Genomic DNA, 18,112 nt, shown 5'->3' with positions numbered 1-18,112 from the left:
TTGCGCCCCCTGACTTTAAATGTATTATCAACTTTATTAACAAACCAGCGTTCTGACAACTATCCCAGCATGCACCGCGCGCTTCTTCTTCTACAGGAGAAAATGAAGTCGGCGGCTGCTTACTGTAGTTACTAGACCTGTTGTGGCTCAATATTGGTCCATATATAAGGCGCACTGGATTATGAGGCGCACTGTTGGCTTTTGAGGAAATTGAAGGCACCTTATAGTGCGGAAAATACGGTATTCTTTTGGACGACGTTTTAAACTCATTTCAAAACATCTTCCTTTAAATGTCGGCAAGACTTCTTTAACATGACTCATGACTGAAAACAGGCACAAAAAAAGCTGGCTTCACAGGCCTTTATTTAACAATTCAGTAAAATAAAAATATTTCACTCTTGTGCTCATTACTATCTCTTGGTATATTAAATGTCTCTGGCTTCTCAACAAGTCTAAAGCGTCTTACTTTGACAGCGACTCTTCTGTGTTTCACAACAACAGACGATGAGTGACTTTGACTACTTGAAGCTGCTGGGGAAGGGAACGTTTGGTAAAGTCATCCTTGTCCGGGAAAAGGCCAGCGGGAAGTATTACGCCATGAAAATCCTTAAAAAAGAAGTCATCATAGCCAAGGTTTGTCAAATGAATTTGTGTAAATAATATTTTGATGCATTTCCACGTCGTACACTGAAAATGGTTGTATTCCGTGTTGTGCGTACAGGATGAAGTTGCTCACACACTCACAGAGAGCAGAGTACTGAAAAACACCAGGCACCCTTTTCTCACTGTAAGTATCTCATACATGCAACAGAATCTGTAGTATCAAAGCACAGATGAATATTTTATGGCTAATTTAAATTTGTTAATGCTTTGGTCTGCCATTCTGTTCTTTTATGGTCTGCCATAAAAGAACAGAGTTTAAATCATTATTACAATATTATTGTCTATCGTTCTTGCTGTGACCAGACATTACCTATTTAGGTTAAGAGCTGCTTTGTGAGAGAGCAGTCGCTGTAAAACAGGGTTTTACTATTATTTAAAACAACTACAAAATTATTAATATTCCCATGTTAAACGTCCTTCATTATTTTACATTTGTAAGTAGTGCAGACATTGGTGTTAGCATGACTGCACCAAGGCGACAGTTCCACCAACTGGACCACTGTGACAGAGATCTGAAAGCTCAAAATAATAAAGCAGAGCAAGTTAAATGTAACACATCCAGCCTTCCTATTATCTACTGCATGTAATGCTCTCTCTCACCCTCTTGCAGCCTCAGTGAACAGTAAACATGTTGTAGAAATACAATTTCCTTTCAAATAGCTATTGACTCAATGTTTAACAACATAGCGATGCTGCAAATTGTTTCCTCTGAGTCCTCTCAGTAACTGTGTCAACACCAGAGTGTTGCTATCAGCAAAACCAGGTATGGAGTGTTATCTGAGTTAAATTTTCAAGTTTTCCCGCCAACTGGCCGCTGGTTATTGCTGAGAATTGGTCAGTTTCTCACAGCGCCCCCAATATGTGCGCATTGATCAACAGCGTATCTGACATTTCTGTAGACGGAGCACCGCCATCAGTCGCTTGGACTTAATTGATTTCGGTTGTTGGCTTTGTTTTTCTTCCTCTCACCCCGTCTTTTAACGTACACAAGCATGCGTATGCGCATGTTCATCAAGGGAGCAATTATAGTTCATATCTGCGTTCACCCCCGTCACACCTGCAGCCACAAAGAGACGGCGACCAACTGTTCTTTTGCTCAGCAGCCTTTTTCCCTCAAAAGAAAACACGTGCACACATCCAATCCACACACGCACACACACACATATACTCGAACGGTACTTTCTTTGAACAATCGCGCAGAGGCATAAACAGTTGGAAGCTAAGTATGATGATGTTTTGTTGTGCCTGCTGTCTTGGCTACAATGGGACTAGAGTTCCACCTGCGCTCACAATTGTTCTCTCACTTCGCTGTTTACTTTAGGGTGAGAGGATGTGGGGACAAAGATGTGTTAAACAGGCAAAATGAAAATCTAGGTTTGTTAGTACTCGGTTTATTGATCTGTAACAGGTAATATTTGTGTGGATGCTACTGTATTGTCCAAATTCCCCAAAGAATGATCAGCTCCTCTGTGTATTCTTAGAAAAACGAGAGTCTTAGTAAATGCAGGTCTGTACGTTGGGCTTTCCCACTGAATGCAGCTGTGTTTGTAATACACACACACACACACACGCGCGCACACACATAAATGCACTTTGTTCAATTAATTGGAAATGTGTTTTTTTTTGTTTTTTTGTTTCAGTCGCTGAAGTATTCATTCCAGACTAAAGACCGTCTCTGTTTTGTCATGGAGTACGTGAATGGAGGGGAGGTAGGTCTCATACAAACACGTTCGTGGTTAGCCGAGTTTATGTTGCTGCTTCAAACAGCCAGTTGAACCGCAACCACACCACAGCAACCGTCAGCAATTAGTGCTCCGCTCACTCTGCAGTCAACTGACAACACACTGTGATGAAGCTAGGCATAGCTCTTAAGTGTCTTATCAAATTGATTTTTTTTTTTTTCGGGGGATGAATAAAGCAGTTAAAGTTTGTTTTAGTACACTCAGGATGATGCATGTGATTTGAGAAACCACATTTAAAATAAGAATAAAATGACTGAGCTACAAAAATCTATATCCTGTAATTTGTTAACCTGCTTGAGTTTTTTTTAATTTTTTTTATTAACAAACGTGTGTAAATCAGCCATGTTGCAACCACTGAACACCTTCTACTGTAGTGAAAATGAAGAAAGCAATAATAAATCCTGAGTTTGACGTCAGGAACAGACTAAAAAGCAAAATGGTCGCTTTTGTCGCTTCACACCCCAAATGTTGGTGTACTTTGTTCAGATTTTATGTGATACACACACCAACATATGAAGTACTTTATTAACAAAGTTTAGTAAGTTTGTGTAGCAATTATTGTAAAGTGGAAAAAATTGTGCATTATACACATTGTTTGGACAAAAACAAATCTGAAAAGTGTGGCATGCATTTATCGTCTTTCCTCTGTAATCTAGTACCCTGACATTTATTTTTATTTTTTTATGTAACAGGGACAAATATACTCAACATTGTTTCTTAAAAAGAAGTAGATGCTATAGCAATTGCTAATCCCCCCAATTCAGCGTACAAGAGTGGGCCACAATTCCTCCTCCAATCTCCACAGATGCTGAATATCACTTCTTGCATCCAAAGGTGGCAAGATAGACTAGTAGTTCTAAGAAAATCATAAATGGGAAACTCAGATGATCTGAGTAAACTAAAAATGTGCTTTATGACTGGAAACATTTTAAGCGTGATACAAAAAGCAAAAACAGAAGAAATCTCAGGGTGAATACTCCTTTAAGGCACTGTACATACAGCTGTTCACTGGAGAATCGCAGAACTTTTTTAGTCATGAACAGTATAAATCCACAGCAGTGCAGCAAAAGAAAGCATCAACACTCTAGAAGGGGCTAAAGTTTCTCTGTTGGACTCTTCCGAGCAGTTCTTTGCCAACCAACTGGCCTCTGTCTTGCCTCCTCATCTTTCTTTTCTCTCCCATTCCTCTGCTGCTCGTGCCTATTTACGAACACACCTAAGGGGCAGACAGGTAGCCCGAATGACAGTCAAAGAGGAAATGAGTTTGGATTCCCTCACTTTTCCAATTCTCAAATTTTTAATCGGGCCGTTTTTGCAATCTTGGTTCATTCCCTTAGTGCAACTGTCACCTGCTCCCCTCCCAGTTAGTTATGCGGCTCAGGCCGGTGCCAGGCTTGAGCAAACACACACAAAGGCAACACCAGCAGCGACACACACGGAGGACATTTTTACCTAGATGGACAAATTGTGACCACGCATGCCACACGAACACATCCACTCGCAAACCATTACAAACCTGCCACAGTCACAGCTGCCAGTGCACTGATGAAGGCCCACCTGTCGTTTCTACCCCCCTGATCCTCTCTCTTTTTCTCTCTCTCTTCCTCTCTCTCTCACACACACACACTCTCATGCATAGACACGAAAGGCCTTTGAGCAAGCTGGTCTGTAAGCGTCACTCGTGTTCATATGCAAACCTCCCTGTACAATTAATGGGAGACCTGTGGCCTTTGGCCTCATGGGCAATTTGTACAACGTGAGTGGTATAGCACAGCAGGCTTGTGTCAGTCAGAGGCCACACATGTGTAGCTGTGTGTCAACTTGACATCTGACAGCGAGGGGAAGCGTATGACTTCGAAAGTAAAATTGTGCGGACTACTTTAAAACAAATGTGCATGTCGGTGCGTGGAGTCAAATTATGGAATAGTTTGGGTGAGGATTTGGAAAAAATGTCCTACTTTAAACCAATTTAAATTACTTTGTCTTATACACTTTTTAACAATGAGGAGAATGATATATTGTTTGCAAGTTATAGTCTTCATTTTATATATGTGGCCATGAGAGTGAAAAGATTTATTTTGTAATTGTTGAGAAAGGGGCAGGTTTTTATAAGGTTCTTCTTCTTTATGCAGATTAATTGTTACAAGACAATGTTTGGTACCATTGGTAATGTAATGTGTTTTGTTGAGTGAATAAACTTATTGATTGATATATTATTTAAGTTTTTACCTGCAGCTAATGTGAATTTTATGCTGTTAGGGATGTATTTATGAAACAAAAACGAGGTTGTGTTCAGTACTTATTTCCCCCATGGTATGAGGTAAACCCACATGGGGGGTTAAAAATGAGTTGTTTGGTATAGAATTAGTCTCGTCCCAACACCAGATGTGAGAACGTAGGAAATAAAGATGGAGGCCCAAGAGGACGAAGCCAGTTAGGCCGGTAATGAGTGCTGCAGCGGAGGCAGGATGGCGAAGGTGGCGGCGTTGGCTGTGGCAGCCATCGTCGCTCCGTCTTTAACTGGAATGCTGTATTGATTAAACCCGTCGATTTGGCCCCCATCGCTCCTTGCCAGCGCCGTGCCAACGCAGCCCAGAGGGTAACATGGAAGAAGTATGTGCAGTACGGAGGGTAGGTGGGTTGGGAGGAGTGGTGGGGGCTACTAGATGAGGCGCCAGCTGCCGGGCGCCTCCACCAACCCTCCTCCGAGACGCCAACCCCCCCCCTGCTATCACTCTCCCCTCCGCTATCTATCATCTCAATATGGTGCGGGCAGCCAGTTTGTGTTGTGCTAATTTCCTCCAATAAATCAGTAATTATTGCTGTGCCGTCCCTGCTGTCTCCCCCCCCTTTACCCTTTTTTTCCCCTTTTTTCTTTCTTTCTTTTTTTGCTTACTCTCGCCCCTCTCTCTCCCTCTCTTGCAGCTGTTTTTCCATTTGTCCAGAGAGCGAGTGTTCTCGGAGGAGCGCACGCGCTTCTACGGTGCCGAGATTGTCTCAGCTCTCAACTACCTGCATTCAGCCAAGATTGTGTACCGGGACCTCAAGGTAAACACAGCCAAAGGAGTAAAAAGGGGAGGCTGGAGGGGGCACTTTTTTTCCCCCCTTTACAGCTCCACAGTTGTGTGTCTTTCGTTTATGTAGGTATTTTTATTTTTTTTGTCCAGGTTGAGACAAGTGGTTCAGAATGGGTTGTAATTAAAAAGTGGGACAGAAACCGACACAAAGCAGAGAAGATGGGGGTGAGGGGAGATGGGGGTGAGGGGGGGAGGGGGGCTGATGCCACAGAGGTAGAGAGGTAGATTGCTCCGTCTGAGCGCCTGCCTGGCAGCCTTGGCCTCAGACCCGCTGACAGCAGCCAAGAAAACGGGAGGGAAGAAAAAGAAAGAGAAAAGGCAGACGCAGAGTGAGAAAAACACTTCAGCCATTAAAATTAAAAGGTTGAGTGGCTCCACAACATGCCTGAAGTTTATTTCCCTCATTTGTTCAGAGTTGTGTGTTTTGAGCGCGCCTGCACACTGTTGGTGTTTATGTGTCCGCCTCTGCTCTCCTGCTTTGGAGAGGTTAAATCTTGGCGTCACTGTCCACACAATCGTCCTTGATCTGTCAACAAAGCCCTTCACTGTGTAGGTATTGTGGTGCTTCTCAGTGATGGATGATGACAATCGCTTGTGTCTTTTGTTTTGGGTCCAGTTGGAAAACCTGATGCTGGATAAAGATGGTCATATAAAAATCACAGATTTTGGACTCTGCAAAGAGGGCATCACTGATGCTGCTACAATGAAGACCTTCTGTGGAACGCCGGAGTACCTCGCTCCAGAGGTAACGCTTTACGCTAATTGTTGGTGTAGCTTTATTCGTTTCTTGGTTTCTAAGCCTCTTAGTGTCTTTATTTAAATGTATTATTTTTCTAACTTTAACAATCCTCTGTTGAATCCTCCTGTTTACCTGTTTTGTGTCCTAATTGTACACCTCTGAATGCAGCTGACAAAATATTAAGTGAAAACATCTACCAGAACTATAAAAGATCTCTTTTTGGAATCAAAACAGGCGACATTTTCTTTCTAAATGGATTCAAGACAATTTCAGTGCCTGGATTTTGCAGCATCTTCCATATTTACTGGCCCTCCAGGTAAAGAAGTGCATAATAAACTGATCTTTTATTGCAGTGGGCATGCTATTAAAGGCATATGTATATATTCAAAAGAAATGGCCTTTACCCAACCTAGACCTCCGAATCAATCTACCATCTGATGGATAATGAGACAGAGAAATTCTCTGTGCCATTTTTTTAGTGTCTAGGATTATACTACTGCAATAATAAATGTCTTGATTCATGTCTTCTTTTCATATTTATTGAGAAAGGTCTTGAATGTAACGACCAAACTTCCGGTTTTGGGTCTTTTTTACATTTTGGACCAGCTAAGAATGGACCAGAAACAGTCTGACAGTAAAGGTAAACGTAAAGGTTATTTATATAGCACATTTTCAGCAACAAGGCAGATCAAAGTGCTTATAGTACAGAATCCTTGAATGAAATTACAATATTTTAGAGGTTCATTGTTATCACTGTTCACAGAAATAGTGAAACAAACATGCATGTGATCTAAACACATTATCAAATGGCTTTTCATTTGATAATCTAGATTATATGCAGCTAGAATAACACTATAACATGTTATTTTGTTACACATTGAAGTCAATGTAAGTATGACAAGTTAATATTAGCTGGTATCTGCTCTGGTAGCTAGCCCGCTAGATAGAAACTGTTATTGCAGTGTCAGCGTTTGCAATATCTCAATAGCAAAGAACTGCTTAAATGAAACAACATATTATATATGCAAGCACCATGCATGCAAATTCTGCTTGTCAATAATATATTTTTGACCTGTTGCATAGACTATCACTGCCTTTGACGCCCATACGTGATGGATGTTTTTAGTGGCTGTAATGCTGGGTGAAACTGTGATGAATCAAAAGAAAGAGAGTCAGAAAATGGAGGTTAATCATAATCGATATTCAGTAATACGATCAGAATTATAGTTTTTTTTATATCCTCACTGCTTATCAGGAAAATGTAGTTTCTAAAAAAAGGTGTTAATCTAATGAGATTGATAGCTGATGCTCCTTCGGTTTACACACCGTGACTGTTTGCATTTTTCATAGGTCCTCTGTGAAACAGCTTGCCAACCAGCTGGTGGCATGGCAACTGTAGTTTTAAAGCGGCTTTACTTAGACGAGTGGGATGGGCGGGGCTCCTTTAGTTTTTCCGGTTTTGCTACTGGTAACAACCAAATAGCTTTTTTTCCCCTGTCAGTATGTGTAAAACATCAAAGCGTTACCATAGTCAGCTGACCGGCAGTGCTCAGCAACAGGTGGGTAAGAGGTAGACGTAGCCTAGGATGAGCTACGTCTATTTAAATAATCAAGATGAGCCACAGATGAGATCAAATGAGCTGCATATGAAAGGTAGAATAACAGATGAGACATGAAGTGCGGTTGTAACACGTTAGTGGAACGTGGTGACTAAGCAGTGATGAATTTCTTTCTAACTTTGACAGCACCCACCCTCTGCGTAGCTTTAATCAGCTGATGAGTGACACCGTCGTCAGGGGTCTGTTCCGTAAAGCGAGCAGCTTGACTGAGGCCTTGTACGACATCAAAGCATCTGTGGCGTCCACAGGCGGCCCGTCCGTTAGGCAGCGTCTCTCCACCAGGACGGCCCTCCGTACACCGGGGGGGACTCGTGTCGCCCGCCGCACAGCAAATGTTTATCTAACAGCAGCTCCGTCTGATCGGCTTAACCGGTACTTTGATAAACGAGTTATAGGTTGGTAACTAGTTACATTTTCACGAGTAACATTTTGGAAAAATATCACTTTTAGGAGTTTTTAAAAAAATATTTTTTACTAAGCTGTACTGTTTACTTTTAATTGAGTAACTTCTTTTTTGTTTTATGAAGTATCGCTAATCTTGAGTCGGCCTATCATGATAACAAATTTAGCTGGACGATAAATTGTCCCAGAACTTATTGCGATAAATGATAATGTTGTAATATTGTAATGAGACCCATTTCCAAGTAATATAATGGTAATGGCATAATTAATGCAAGAGCACATCCTCAAGGATCAGTAAACTGTGAACACTTAACAGTGGAGGTGGAAGCCCTTTTAAAATAAAACGGAAAGAAAACATAAATAATTATGAAGTCTCTGCAAACAAAATTATCCTTTCAAAAATGGGTAGTTGAGACCAAAGCACCAGACTGAAGACTTTTGTCATCCAGTTTTTGGTAGGAAGAGAGAAAAAGGATAATTAAACCCAAATGGAAATTGCTGAGCTCGTTTTAATGTGTCGTACGATCAGTCGGTTTATTACTGTTGTGTAAAACTTCTGGATTCTCCACACACTCTGAGTAACTTCACTGTACGAAGAACAAATTTGTTTTAACCAAAAATTCACCAGACACAGAAACACAACTGCAGTTTATGTTACATTTTCATACACTTTATATAGAAAAAAAAATTGATTTGAGAAAAGATGTTTCATTTGCACAATTTTAATTTGAAATTATGTCATTTTCATATGAATTATTGTCATTTTGACTTAAAATACCAAAGACAATCCATCTTGTGTAATTTTTAAATATTTAATGATGTTTGATCGTACTTTATACCAAATAGTTTTTCACTCGAGTCTTTTCTTGGACAGCTACTTTTACTAGAGTACAGTTTTTGGGTACACACTAATTTCCAGTGGCTCTCCCAAACACATATTGTGTTTTCTTTTGTGAGTATGTTTGAATTCGTATTTCTCAGACTTCATAATATCAGGGTGAAGAGTAAATATGCAGCTCCTGAGTGTGAATGAGGGTGTTGCTGGTTGAACTGGAAAAGGGCACACAAACACACACACCAAAACAGCCACATTCTTGTACTTCGTTTTTTTCTTCTTCTTCTGCTGCTGCCGTACGCTGTCCAGCCGTCAGCGCTGCCTCAGCGGGAGGCCAGCGGATCAACTGGCGAGATGGATGCGGGGGACTGTAGGTGGTGGAGATGGAGCGACGGAGATGTGGATGTAAAGACAGGAGGAGTAAAGAGGCAGAGTGTAGATCCCACTCAAAAAAAAAAAAAAGTATGGAGGACAATTTGGCGCAGCATTTTGTGCCTTTTTTTGTAGTCCCTTCCTTTGCGTGCCAAAAGCTGATTGGAGGCTGTTGGTTATTTTTTCACAGGATGTGCGTCTCTGTGTGCATTTATGTGTGTGTGTCAGTGCTGTGGAAAGTGCGGGCTAAAGCGAGGCAGATGGCGGCAGATGGGCGAGGTTGGAGGAAGGTGCTCGGGAAAAAAAAAAAGAAGAAAAAAAAAAAACCCTGGAAATCTACGCCACTCGCCCGCCCGCCCGCCTGCACACTCTGCTCGCCCGCGTGTAAAAATAACACGGTTCGCTCGGAGCCAAGTTACAGAGATGCAAAGTAGCCGGGATTAAAAAGAGGAAGGGGGGCTCAGAGAGGGGGTGAGGCGGGGGCCTGGAGGAAGACGAGAAAATATTTCAGGGTTACAGGAGTGGAAGTCGGATGGTTCCTGCTTTTTCGCTGTCTGTGGAAAGGGTTCAGATGAGGAGTGAAGGAAGACCGACTCACTGCACCACTGAAGACGCTAAGCGTTAGCTCGAGGTGTTGTTGTTTCAAGGACGGCCACAGTAAATAATAAAGAAAGGAAGAAAAACGTCAACGTGAGAATAATGAACAGAGAGATGGGACACGTGGGGAGTGTTTTCTCTGCTCTTTCCTCCATATTTTCTGTGTTTGACACATTTCTTTGTGGCAATTTTGCAAGTGTTAAAAGGGGGTGGATCTGGTCCCTTTCCATTCCACTGCGTGTGCGTTTCTCTTTTATTTTGGTGTGCCGTATATGTGACCTTTCTACTGTAAATGTTTTACAAACATAGCGGCGCACTCAGCTGTTAGCGGAACATTTGAAAAATGCTAGCAGATTGTCAGGGTAGACCCGTTTCCAAATAATGACACTGTGCAGAGAGAAGGTCTGTGTCTGACATCAGCAATATGGGATTGTATGGCCACAGTATATGAGGTGTGTGTGTGTGGGAGAGAGTGTGTGTGTGTGCTCCCCTGCTGGCTATCTGTGCTGGTGCAGCCACAGGCGTTGTGCGCCTGTCCCGTCCCGTGTAGTCACGCCCGCTTTGCCAAAGCCCCCCGTCCGGTGGACAGCAGCTAGCTGCCACATGGCGGCCCCAGTGGGGACCGGGACGGGTCGGGACCTTCTCCCTCTCTGCTGCTTTTAATCTCAGCTCCATCTTTCCTGCTGATGGTTTAAATTGTCCCTAACTCGTCTCGTCCCATTTATTTGTCAGCTCTGGCGCTAAATTGTACACACACACGTACACCCCGATGCCTCTGCGCCTGAGGCTGTAGGGCAGCATTCTGGCTCTGTGTGGATTAATCTGCTCCCTGCCTGCAGCCGAGCTGCCACCACCTCCTTCAGTCATGGGTCAAACTAAAACACACAGCTACATGCACATGCGTACAGAGCCTTGCAAAAAAAAAAAAAAAAAAAAAAACTCACTCCCGTTGAACTTTTCTTTGTGTTTTGTCATGCCGCAACTGCAAAGTTCAGTGTATTTTATTGGGATTTTATCTGATACTAGTAGTGCATAATGTTGGTGTTTGATAGGAAAGTGAAGCATAGTTTACTCTTGTTTGTGTGCATGTATTCATTAATTTCAAAAATACTTTATTAAGTACATTTATTTTCTTTATGGAGACTGAGGAACCTATCAGAAAGGTCAGGAAGGAATTTGGAAACCTGTTTGTCCATGTAATGTGAGAGGCAGAGCAAGGAGAGCGTTTGTCAAAGCAGCAGCCACGAGGTCAGCCGTGACTCTGGAGGAGCTGCAGAGATTCACAGCTCGGTAACGGGTCTTAGCTGTGCACTTTAACAGATGTGGCAGGAATAAAGCCATCGCTGGGAGACATGGTTTGCTGCAAACCATGTAGAGGAAAACGGTTCAGGCTCAGGTGGAATGAAAACTCAACTTTTAGGGTTTTTTACCAGGTTTTTGTACAGGAAAACATGGTGGTGGTGGCAGCATCATGCTGATCAGGAGGGACAGGAAAGCTGACCAGAGTTGATGCGAAAAACGACAATTTATGCTTTTTATTTTGAAATTTAAAAAAAAATCATATTACATCATGTGGAGGAAAGAAATCGACTAAACGCCTTGGCGAGTGAAAAACTGATTTATCTACGTCTCTGTACTATTTCTTTATGCAAAAGATGCAACATACAGTTCAGAGTAGATTAGCACCAAAAGCAGCCACCCCCCATCCCCAAGCTGCTCTGAATTTCATAAACTGCAGCCCTCTGTGTGTGTATGTGTGTGTGCACTGAAACAACACCAAACATCTCCCAGTTTGCCTCACTCTCCAAACTTTATGAATTTGATGAGGATGGATAAATATTCCATCTGCCGTGTATGAGTGTGTGTCTGACAGTCTCCCAGCAGTCTAAGCCGGTGTTATCCCTCCAGCCGTACCAGTCAGAAGTGTGTATCTGGAGCTGGCGGCGCGCTTCATTCCCCCAGCTCTTCCCTGCAGCTGCCAACTGGGTGACCAGCTTGATTCACACGCAAACATATTCACACATTAAAAAAAAAAAAAATCGGTCTCGTAACTCACTTATTTACTTCCACACGCAGCGCCTCGCAGGAGAATTAAGACCACTTCAGCTTTTTTTTTTTTCACATTCTGTCACATATATTTTATTAGAAGTTTATATTATAGAGCCGTACGAAGCAGAACAGAAAGAAGAAAAAGAAAAAAAACATTGTTGAAAGAAATGAAGAGGTTCGGTTTGTCGCAACAAACATGGGGACTTTTTGACCTGCATGGAAAATAGCTGCATGTGTGGCAGGAAACTATCAGTGCACATAACCCAGAAGAAACGATAACAACAGTAGAGCACGGTGGTGGCAGCATCATACTAAGAGAAATGAGAACAATATCGTCTTCAGGAACAGCTTAACTGTTCAGAGTTGATGGTGGAGCTAGATACAGGGAAATACAACAGAATGGTTTAGATCAAACCATATTCCCGTGTTCGAACGGTCCAGTCAAAGTAGAGAACCCAAATCAAATTTGTGATGGTAAAACAAGTTCATCTTCACATGAGCTGGATCCGTTTCACAAAGAAAAATGGGTAAAAAAAAAAAAACGACAAAGTGAGACTCTAGATGTGGCTGAATACAAATTCACGACACACTTTTCATTTGTTTTTTTTTTATAATCGCCTGAGAACCACGCATCGTTTTCCTTCCACCATGTATCACGTAAACTCAGATTAAAATCTCAAAGGTCCGTCATTTCAGGATGAGACTTAAAGGCCCAGAGAGGAAACAATAGCAGCTGTTTCAGTGAGTTTTTGTTTAAGCTTGAGACTCGAGTTATGGAGGATGATTATAAGGTGTATTTTATTTAATCAATGCCCACAGTAATCATATTTGATTTGTGACTCTTTAAGCTGGAGTTTTTCTCCGTTTTGACGAGGAAACCTCATTTATCTTATATTTTCAAAGAATCAGGCCAAAATATGAAGTAATATAAAAGCTTTAGAAAATTATAGCCCAGATTTAATCGATTTTATGATTATCTTATAATTCATACTGTATCAAAATACTAAACTACTGAAAGAAAGGAGCTGATTTGAAATGGGTCAGTACATGTGTGCAGAACGGGTTTCATTGTGATCATGAAATGGCAATTAGCCAATTGGAGAATTGATCCTGAGGCCAAAAAAATGACAATGAAGGCCAAAAGTTTCAGCTGCTAATCTTTAGACTTTTTTTTGTTTGTTGCCAAATTCAACGATACAGATGTCGTTTTGTAAAATACATTTTACAGCTGAAAATGTATATTCGATTCATTTCTACTTATATCTCTATAAAAACGAGTGTTTGTGTCTGAATGCGATGGTCTCACTTGTTCACCTTTTCGCATCAGAGCAGATTTAAACGTTTAGGGCACCGCTCGTATCGACGAGTCTGTCCTCTTCTCTGTGTGCGCGTGTCTGTGCGCGTTTCTATATTTGCGACGGCGGTCCTTCCTGTCTCCTGCTCCCTGCTGGCGGTGCTTCAGCGTGAGCCGCAGTTCTGAATCTCCTCCTGTTGTGACATCTTCGCCGTAATTGTCTGCTGTAATTGAGAATTGTCGCGTTCTGAACAGGTTTTCTGTGAGTGTGTTTGTGAATGTTTGCGTCCTTGTGTCTGACTGGTCCATTAACAGTGAGTGAGATGTTATTATTATTGGCGTGATGAACAACATATGCTGTTCTGGCTTCTCTCCAGCTCTGTCTGTCCGTCTGTCTGTCTGTCACACGCGCTCAGGCACAACACATACACTCATCATGGTAATAAGCTTATTATGGTAATGAGGGAGTCGACGGCACCTGAGTTACCTCTGTTCTCGATGAAAGGGAAGGAAGGAAGACGTGAACAGAGGACGGAGACGGGGGAAACTGCCCAGATAAAGAGTGATGTAGCGATGACTTTCTCCCCCACACATCTTTTTCAGATCTTACGGTTCGGCAGCACCTGCGCTGCCCAGCTTAGAGGTCAGCACAGCCTTGACTCTGGCGGAGGGCTGTCCCTACGTTTTCCCCCATCCAGGATTCTTCCTGTCCGTCGCTGCCAGGAGGGTTCGGTGGTCCAGGGAGAGCTGGCAGCTTCCTTAATTGTAACACAGACCTCTGAGGAGCCGTACGCTGCAAAAACACAAAATATTCCCAAGTATTTTTGTCTTGTTTCTAGTGTGAATATGTTGGTGCACTTGAAATAACAACAAAACTAACTTATAAGTAACTTTTCAGTAAGATAGAAGAGCCTGTTTTAAGTCAGTAATTCTTCAATATCGATGAAAAAGTCATAAGTGAAATACTAACACTTTTGCATCAATATTAAATTATTGACTTAAAACAAGCTCCTGTCTCTTGATCAAAAGTAATGTGCACTAGAAACTAGACCAAAAATGGATTTTGTGTTTTTACAGTGTATGCACCTCATGATGTTGTCTTCTATTCACTCCCAACTCCAAAACAACTTTTCAGCTTTTATTTCTCCCTGGAAGCACCTCGACATACTTCCTGTCCCGCCGCGCCTCATCTTCTTCATCTGTCTCTTTGCAGTCGGCATCATCCAATAAAAATGACTAAACGCAGATGTCCGATAAAACGAACGGACCGCTCTTAGAAACCGTGCATTTCTGTCCCTCTTCCCCTCCATATCCGCCGCGGTCCTGAGGTGCTGGAGGACAACGACTACGGCCGTGCCGTGGACTGGTGGGGGCTGGGTGTGGTGACGTACGAGATGATGTGCGGCCGGCTGCCGTTCTACAACCAGGACCACGAGAAGCTGTTCGAGCTCATCCTCATGGAGGACATCAAGTTCCCGCGCACGCTGTCGGCGGACGCCAAGTCGCTGCTGTCTGGCCTGCTCATCAAAGACCCAAACAAAAGGTGTGGCTCGCTGGTCAGAAGGAGTCGTCCTGCATTAGCATCTTTAAACTGGCTCGCAATTTAACTTTATCATGAGAAAGTACTGTACTTTTTATGGCAGTAGAATAATCCCACCACAATGAAATGTTTTGAAAAATCCAAACTTCAATCTGCACAGCAAAGAAAACACAAACTCTTATCAAGTATTTTTGGTCTAGTTTTCTGTCCAAAATCTTAGTACACTTGAAATAAAACAAAAGTAACTTACAAGTAACTGTTCAGCAAGATATAGGTGTTTGTTTTTTTTGTAATTTCTTAATATTGATTTAAGAGCACTAGTTCCACTGGCAGATTATTTCACTTATAATAAGACTTTTGTACCATACTATAAAGGTAAATCTGCCAGTAGGACAAGTAGTTTTAAAAAAAACTTTTTCTAAAACATTAAGGAATTATTGACTTAAAACAAGCTCCTAAATTACTTAATTTGTTTTATTCCAAGTGTCCTCATATATTTGCACTAAAAACAAACAAAAAATGTTTTTGAAATATGAATAAAATGAATTAAACTGTAATCAGGATGGATGCCTTTCTTTTAGAAGAATCATCCCATACTTTTCCAAATCTGAAAAAAAAGGGAAAAAAACCCATAAATAAAACGTCAGACTTTTCCACGCTGTGCCATGCACACTGAGTTTCCCAAAGCCTTTGGAAAAGAAACGGATCCACAGCATCACTGATTCTCTGCTCTTTCTATAAGTGGACTTGAGGTGGTTTTCTACTCCTTCATCTTTTGTTTCATGCCTTTTGACACAGTTCCAGTTAAAGCCCAGGGAAGTTAGCAAAATCCACACGTTTTGTGTTTGTGATGGTAGCATAGAAAAGGTTTCTCTTCTGACGTCACTTCACCAGAGTCTCAAGAGTTTCTATGTTTGAAATAAAATTCATTCATTGGCTCAGGTTTTTACGCTCTCCGGTTCTGATTCTTCATCTCCAGGCAGTTACGATTGTGCTCTGCTTCATCACCTTAGTAAAAATGAAGTGCTCTGCTAATCCCGGCTTTTGTTTGGTTTTCCCTCTCCCACTGAACCAGGCTCGGGGGCGGACCAGAAGACGCTAAGGAAATAATGAGGCACAGTTTCTTCTCTGGCATCGACTGGCAGGATGTCTACGACAAAAAGGTACGCCACGGTGAAAACCGTGTGGTTTACTTCAGCGGCGGTGGCGGCTTTCTCTGAAGCATAACAACATCCACTTTTTTTTCTTTTTTTTTTTCTTTTTTTTATGCGAGAGATTTATTGAGCTACTTGCCCATAAATTCTGCTCAGAGGTCAAGATTGTGCGACAGTTGTCATGCAGCAGATCTACAGGAGGAGCCGACAGGCAGCTGTTTAAAACACGCAGCGTCACAAAGAGGTGTGACTTTGTCTCCTAAGAATCGGTGTTTGCTCACACACTACTGAGTGAGACTCGTGTCCCATGAGGCAGCACCTGCGGCGTCTTACGCAGGTGTTGAGCTTCCTGCCTACTCCTCGCTCTGTTTTTCCTCCTCCTTTCCTTCACCTTTGTGTTATTGTTTATTTATTTATTTTTGCATTTGTGAAGCATTTCAAATTAACTCGGTGACATGAACACCTAATCTGAGGTTAGAAAGCAACAAAACGATGTGGCGCTAAATGAGAAACTATGAGGATTAATACCATACTTAGTTATTTTTAGACCTGTGCAGTTAATGAAGTCTATATTCCAAAGAGTCACAAAAATGATGTGATCAACAACAACAAAAAACTATCAACACTTTTTGTCCAAACTGCATTTTGGTGGAGTTTGCAGGAAAATAATATTCACGTGTCCGACAAATTTTCAGGCAAAAAAGTCCTACCTGACTCATAACTGGTTAATAGGACCATGTACATAAGTGCTGATTAACTCCCGTTGATTAATTCGATTTTAATCCGCTAAAAACTTTAACGCAATTAATCTTTTTTTTTCTTTTTCCTTAACAAGCGTTCAGACCAGAATCTTTTGCATTTGCTCGTTTCTGGCACGTCTGCAACTCCAACACACAAGGGACAAAATCAAGCAGCCCGGTGCTTTTGTCAGACACGAGGACGTCTAAAAACCTGTTGACACGACCGACCGTCAACTCCATGATCTAAAAGCGACAGTCGTCGTCGTCTCTGCTGCACATGTGGAGCACTGATCCGATGTCTCCTCTGTGTCCCAGCTCGTCCCTCCCTTCAAGCCTCAGGTGACGTCGGAGACGGACACCAGGTACTTCGACGAGGAGTTCACGGCTCAGACCATCACAATCACTCCACCAGAGAAATGTGAGTCCCTTCCATGTTTTCTGATCCTCCCTGGTGTACAGTCTTAGACAAGGTGACGAGGAAAAAAAAAAGAAAGAAACAGTACTTCCTGTTTTCAAAATAACTGCATGAAGAAATAATCAATGTGTGCATCTCTGATAGTCCTCCGGCCACTAGCACTTCTCTGTACACACTTTTAAGAACATGCTGCTGTTTTCAGTGTGTTCTGCACTGAATTATACATGAGTGATCTGCAGCTCACACAGCACTGCAGGAGTTTCCCACATCAGATGCATGCTTGTTAATTGAATTGTTCTCAGTTTACTTTTTCACCACTTAAAAAAAACAGAATATTATTACTGTCTTCAAAAAAAGAAAAAAAAGAAATCTTTGACATTTTTTCAGATTTTGTCATGTGACAACGCATAAATCTAGATGTGTTTTACTGAGATTTTATCCAATAAACCAACACAACATGGTGGATAATTGTGACAAGGAAAAACAAAACTCATATAAATAAAAATATAAACATTCACCTTTGACTCGGACTGTGTGAAACATACATTTTTCTGTCTTGCCGTGGATTTCTAAATAGGTCTGGACTTTGTTCCATTCTAATACGTGATCCAAAACATTCCATTGTAGCTCCAGATGCCCACAGCATAATATCGCTAAAAACAAAGGCACACCACACTTTTCAGATTTACATTTGTAGAAAACTTTGAAATCATTATAAATTCCCTTCTGCTTTACAATTGTGCACAACTTTTATTTAGAGAAAAATCTCAATAAATTACATTAAAGTAGGTGATTGTGACATGACAAAATGTGAAAATGTCATGAAGGCTATATGAATACTGTAACAGGACGCTGTACGTGCGCTTTTAAAATT

General features: G+C 41.7%; 1 protein-coding gene across 1 annotated transcript in view; it reads left to right on the top strand.

The window, feature by feature from the left end:
* The window catches only part of akt3a (v-akt murine thymoma viral oncogene homolog 3a), a 63,834-nt gene that overhangs the window by 40,764 nt on the left and 4,958 nt on the right, over positions 1 to 18,112 (top strand). Inside the window, exons 6-13 of the mRNA XM_008429170.2 lie at positions 502 to 633; positions 722 to 787; positions 2,304 to 2,372; positions 5,331 to 5,453; positions 6,099 to 6,227; positions 14,718 to 14,932; positions 16,005 to 16,092; positions 17,139 to 17,241. Of these exons, the coding sequence (XP_008427392.1) occupies positions 502 to 633; positions 722 to 787; positions 2,304 to 2,372; positions 5,331 to 5,453; positions 6,099 to 6,227; positions 14,718 to 14,932; positions 16,005 to 16,092; positions 17,139 to 17,241 (925 nt within the window). The remainder of the gene's footprint in view (positions 1 to 501; positions 634 to 721; positions 788 to 2,303; positions 2,373 to 5,330; positions 5,454 to 6,098; positions 6,228 to 14,717; positions 14,933 to 16,004; positions 16,093 to 17,138; positions 17,242 to 18,112) is intronic.

This window comes from Poecilia reticulata, linkage group LG15 (assembly GCF_000633615.1).
Source record: "Poecilia reticulata strain Guanapo linkage group LG15, Guppy_female_1.0+MT, whole genome shotgun sequence".
Classification (NCBI taxonomy): domain Eukaryota; kingdom Metazoa; phylum Chordata; class Actinopteri; order Cyprinodontiformes; family Poeciliidae; genus Poecilia; species Poecilia reticulata.
Note: the sequence above shows the minus strand (reverse complement) of the source record. Positions and strands in the feature narration are given on the sequence as shown.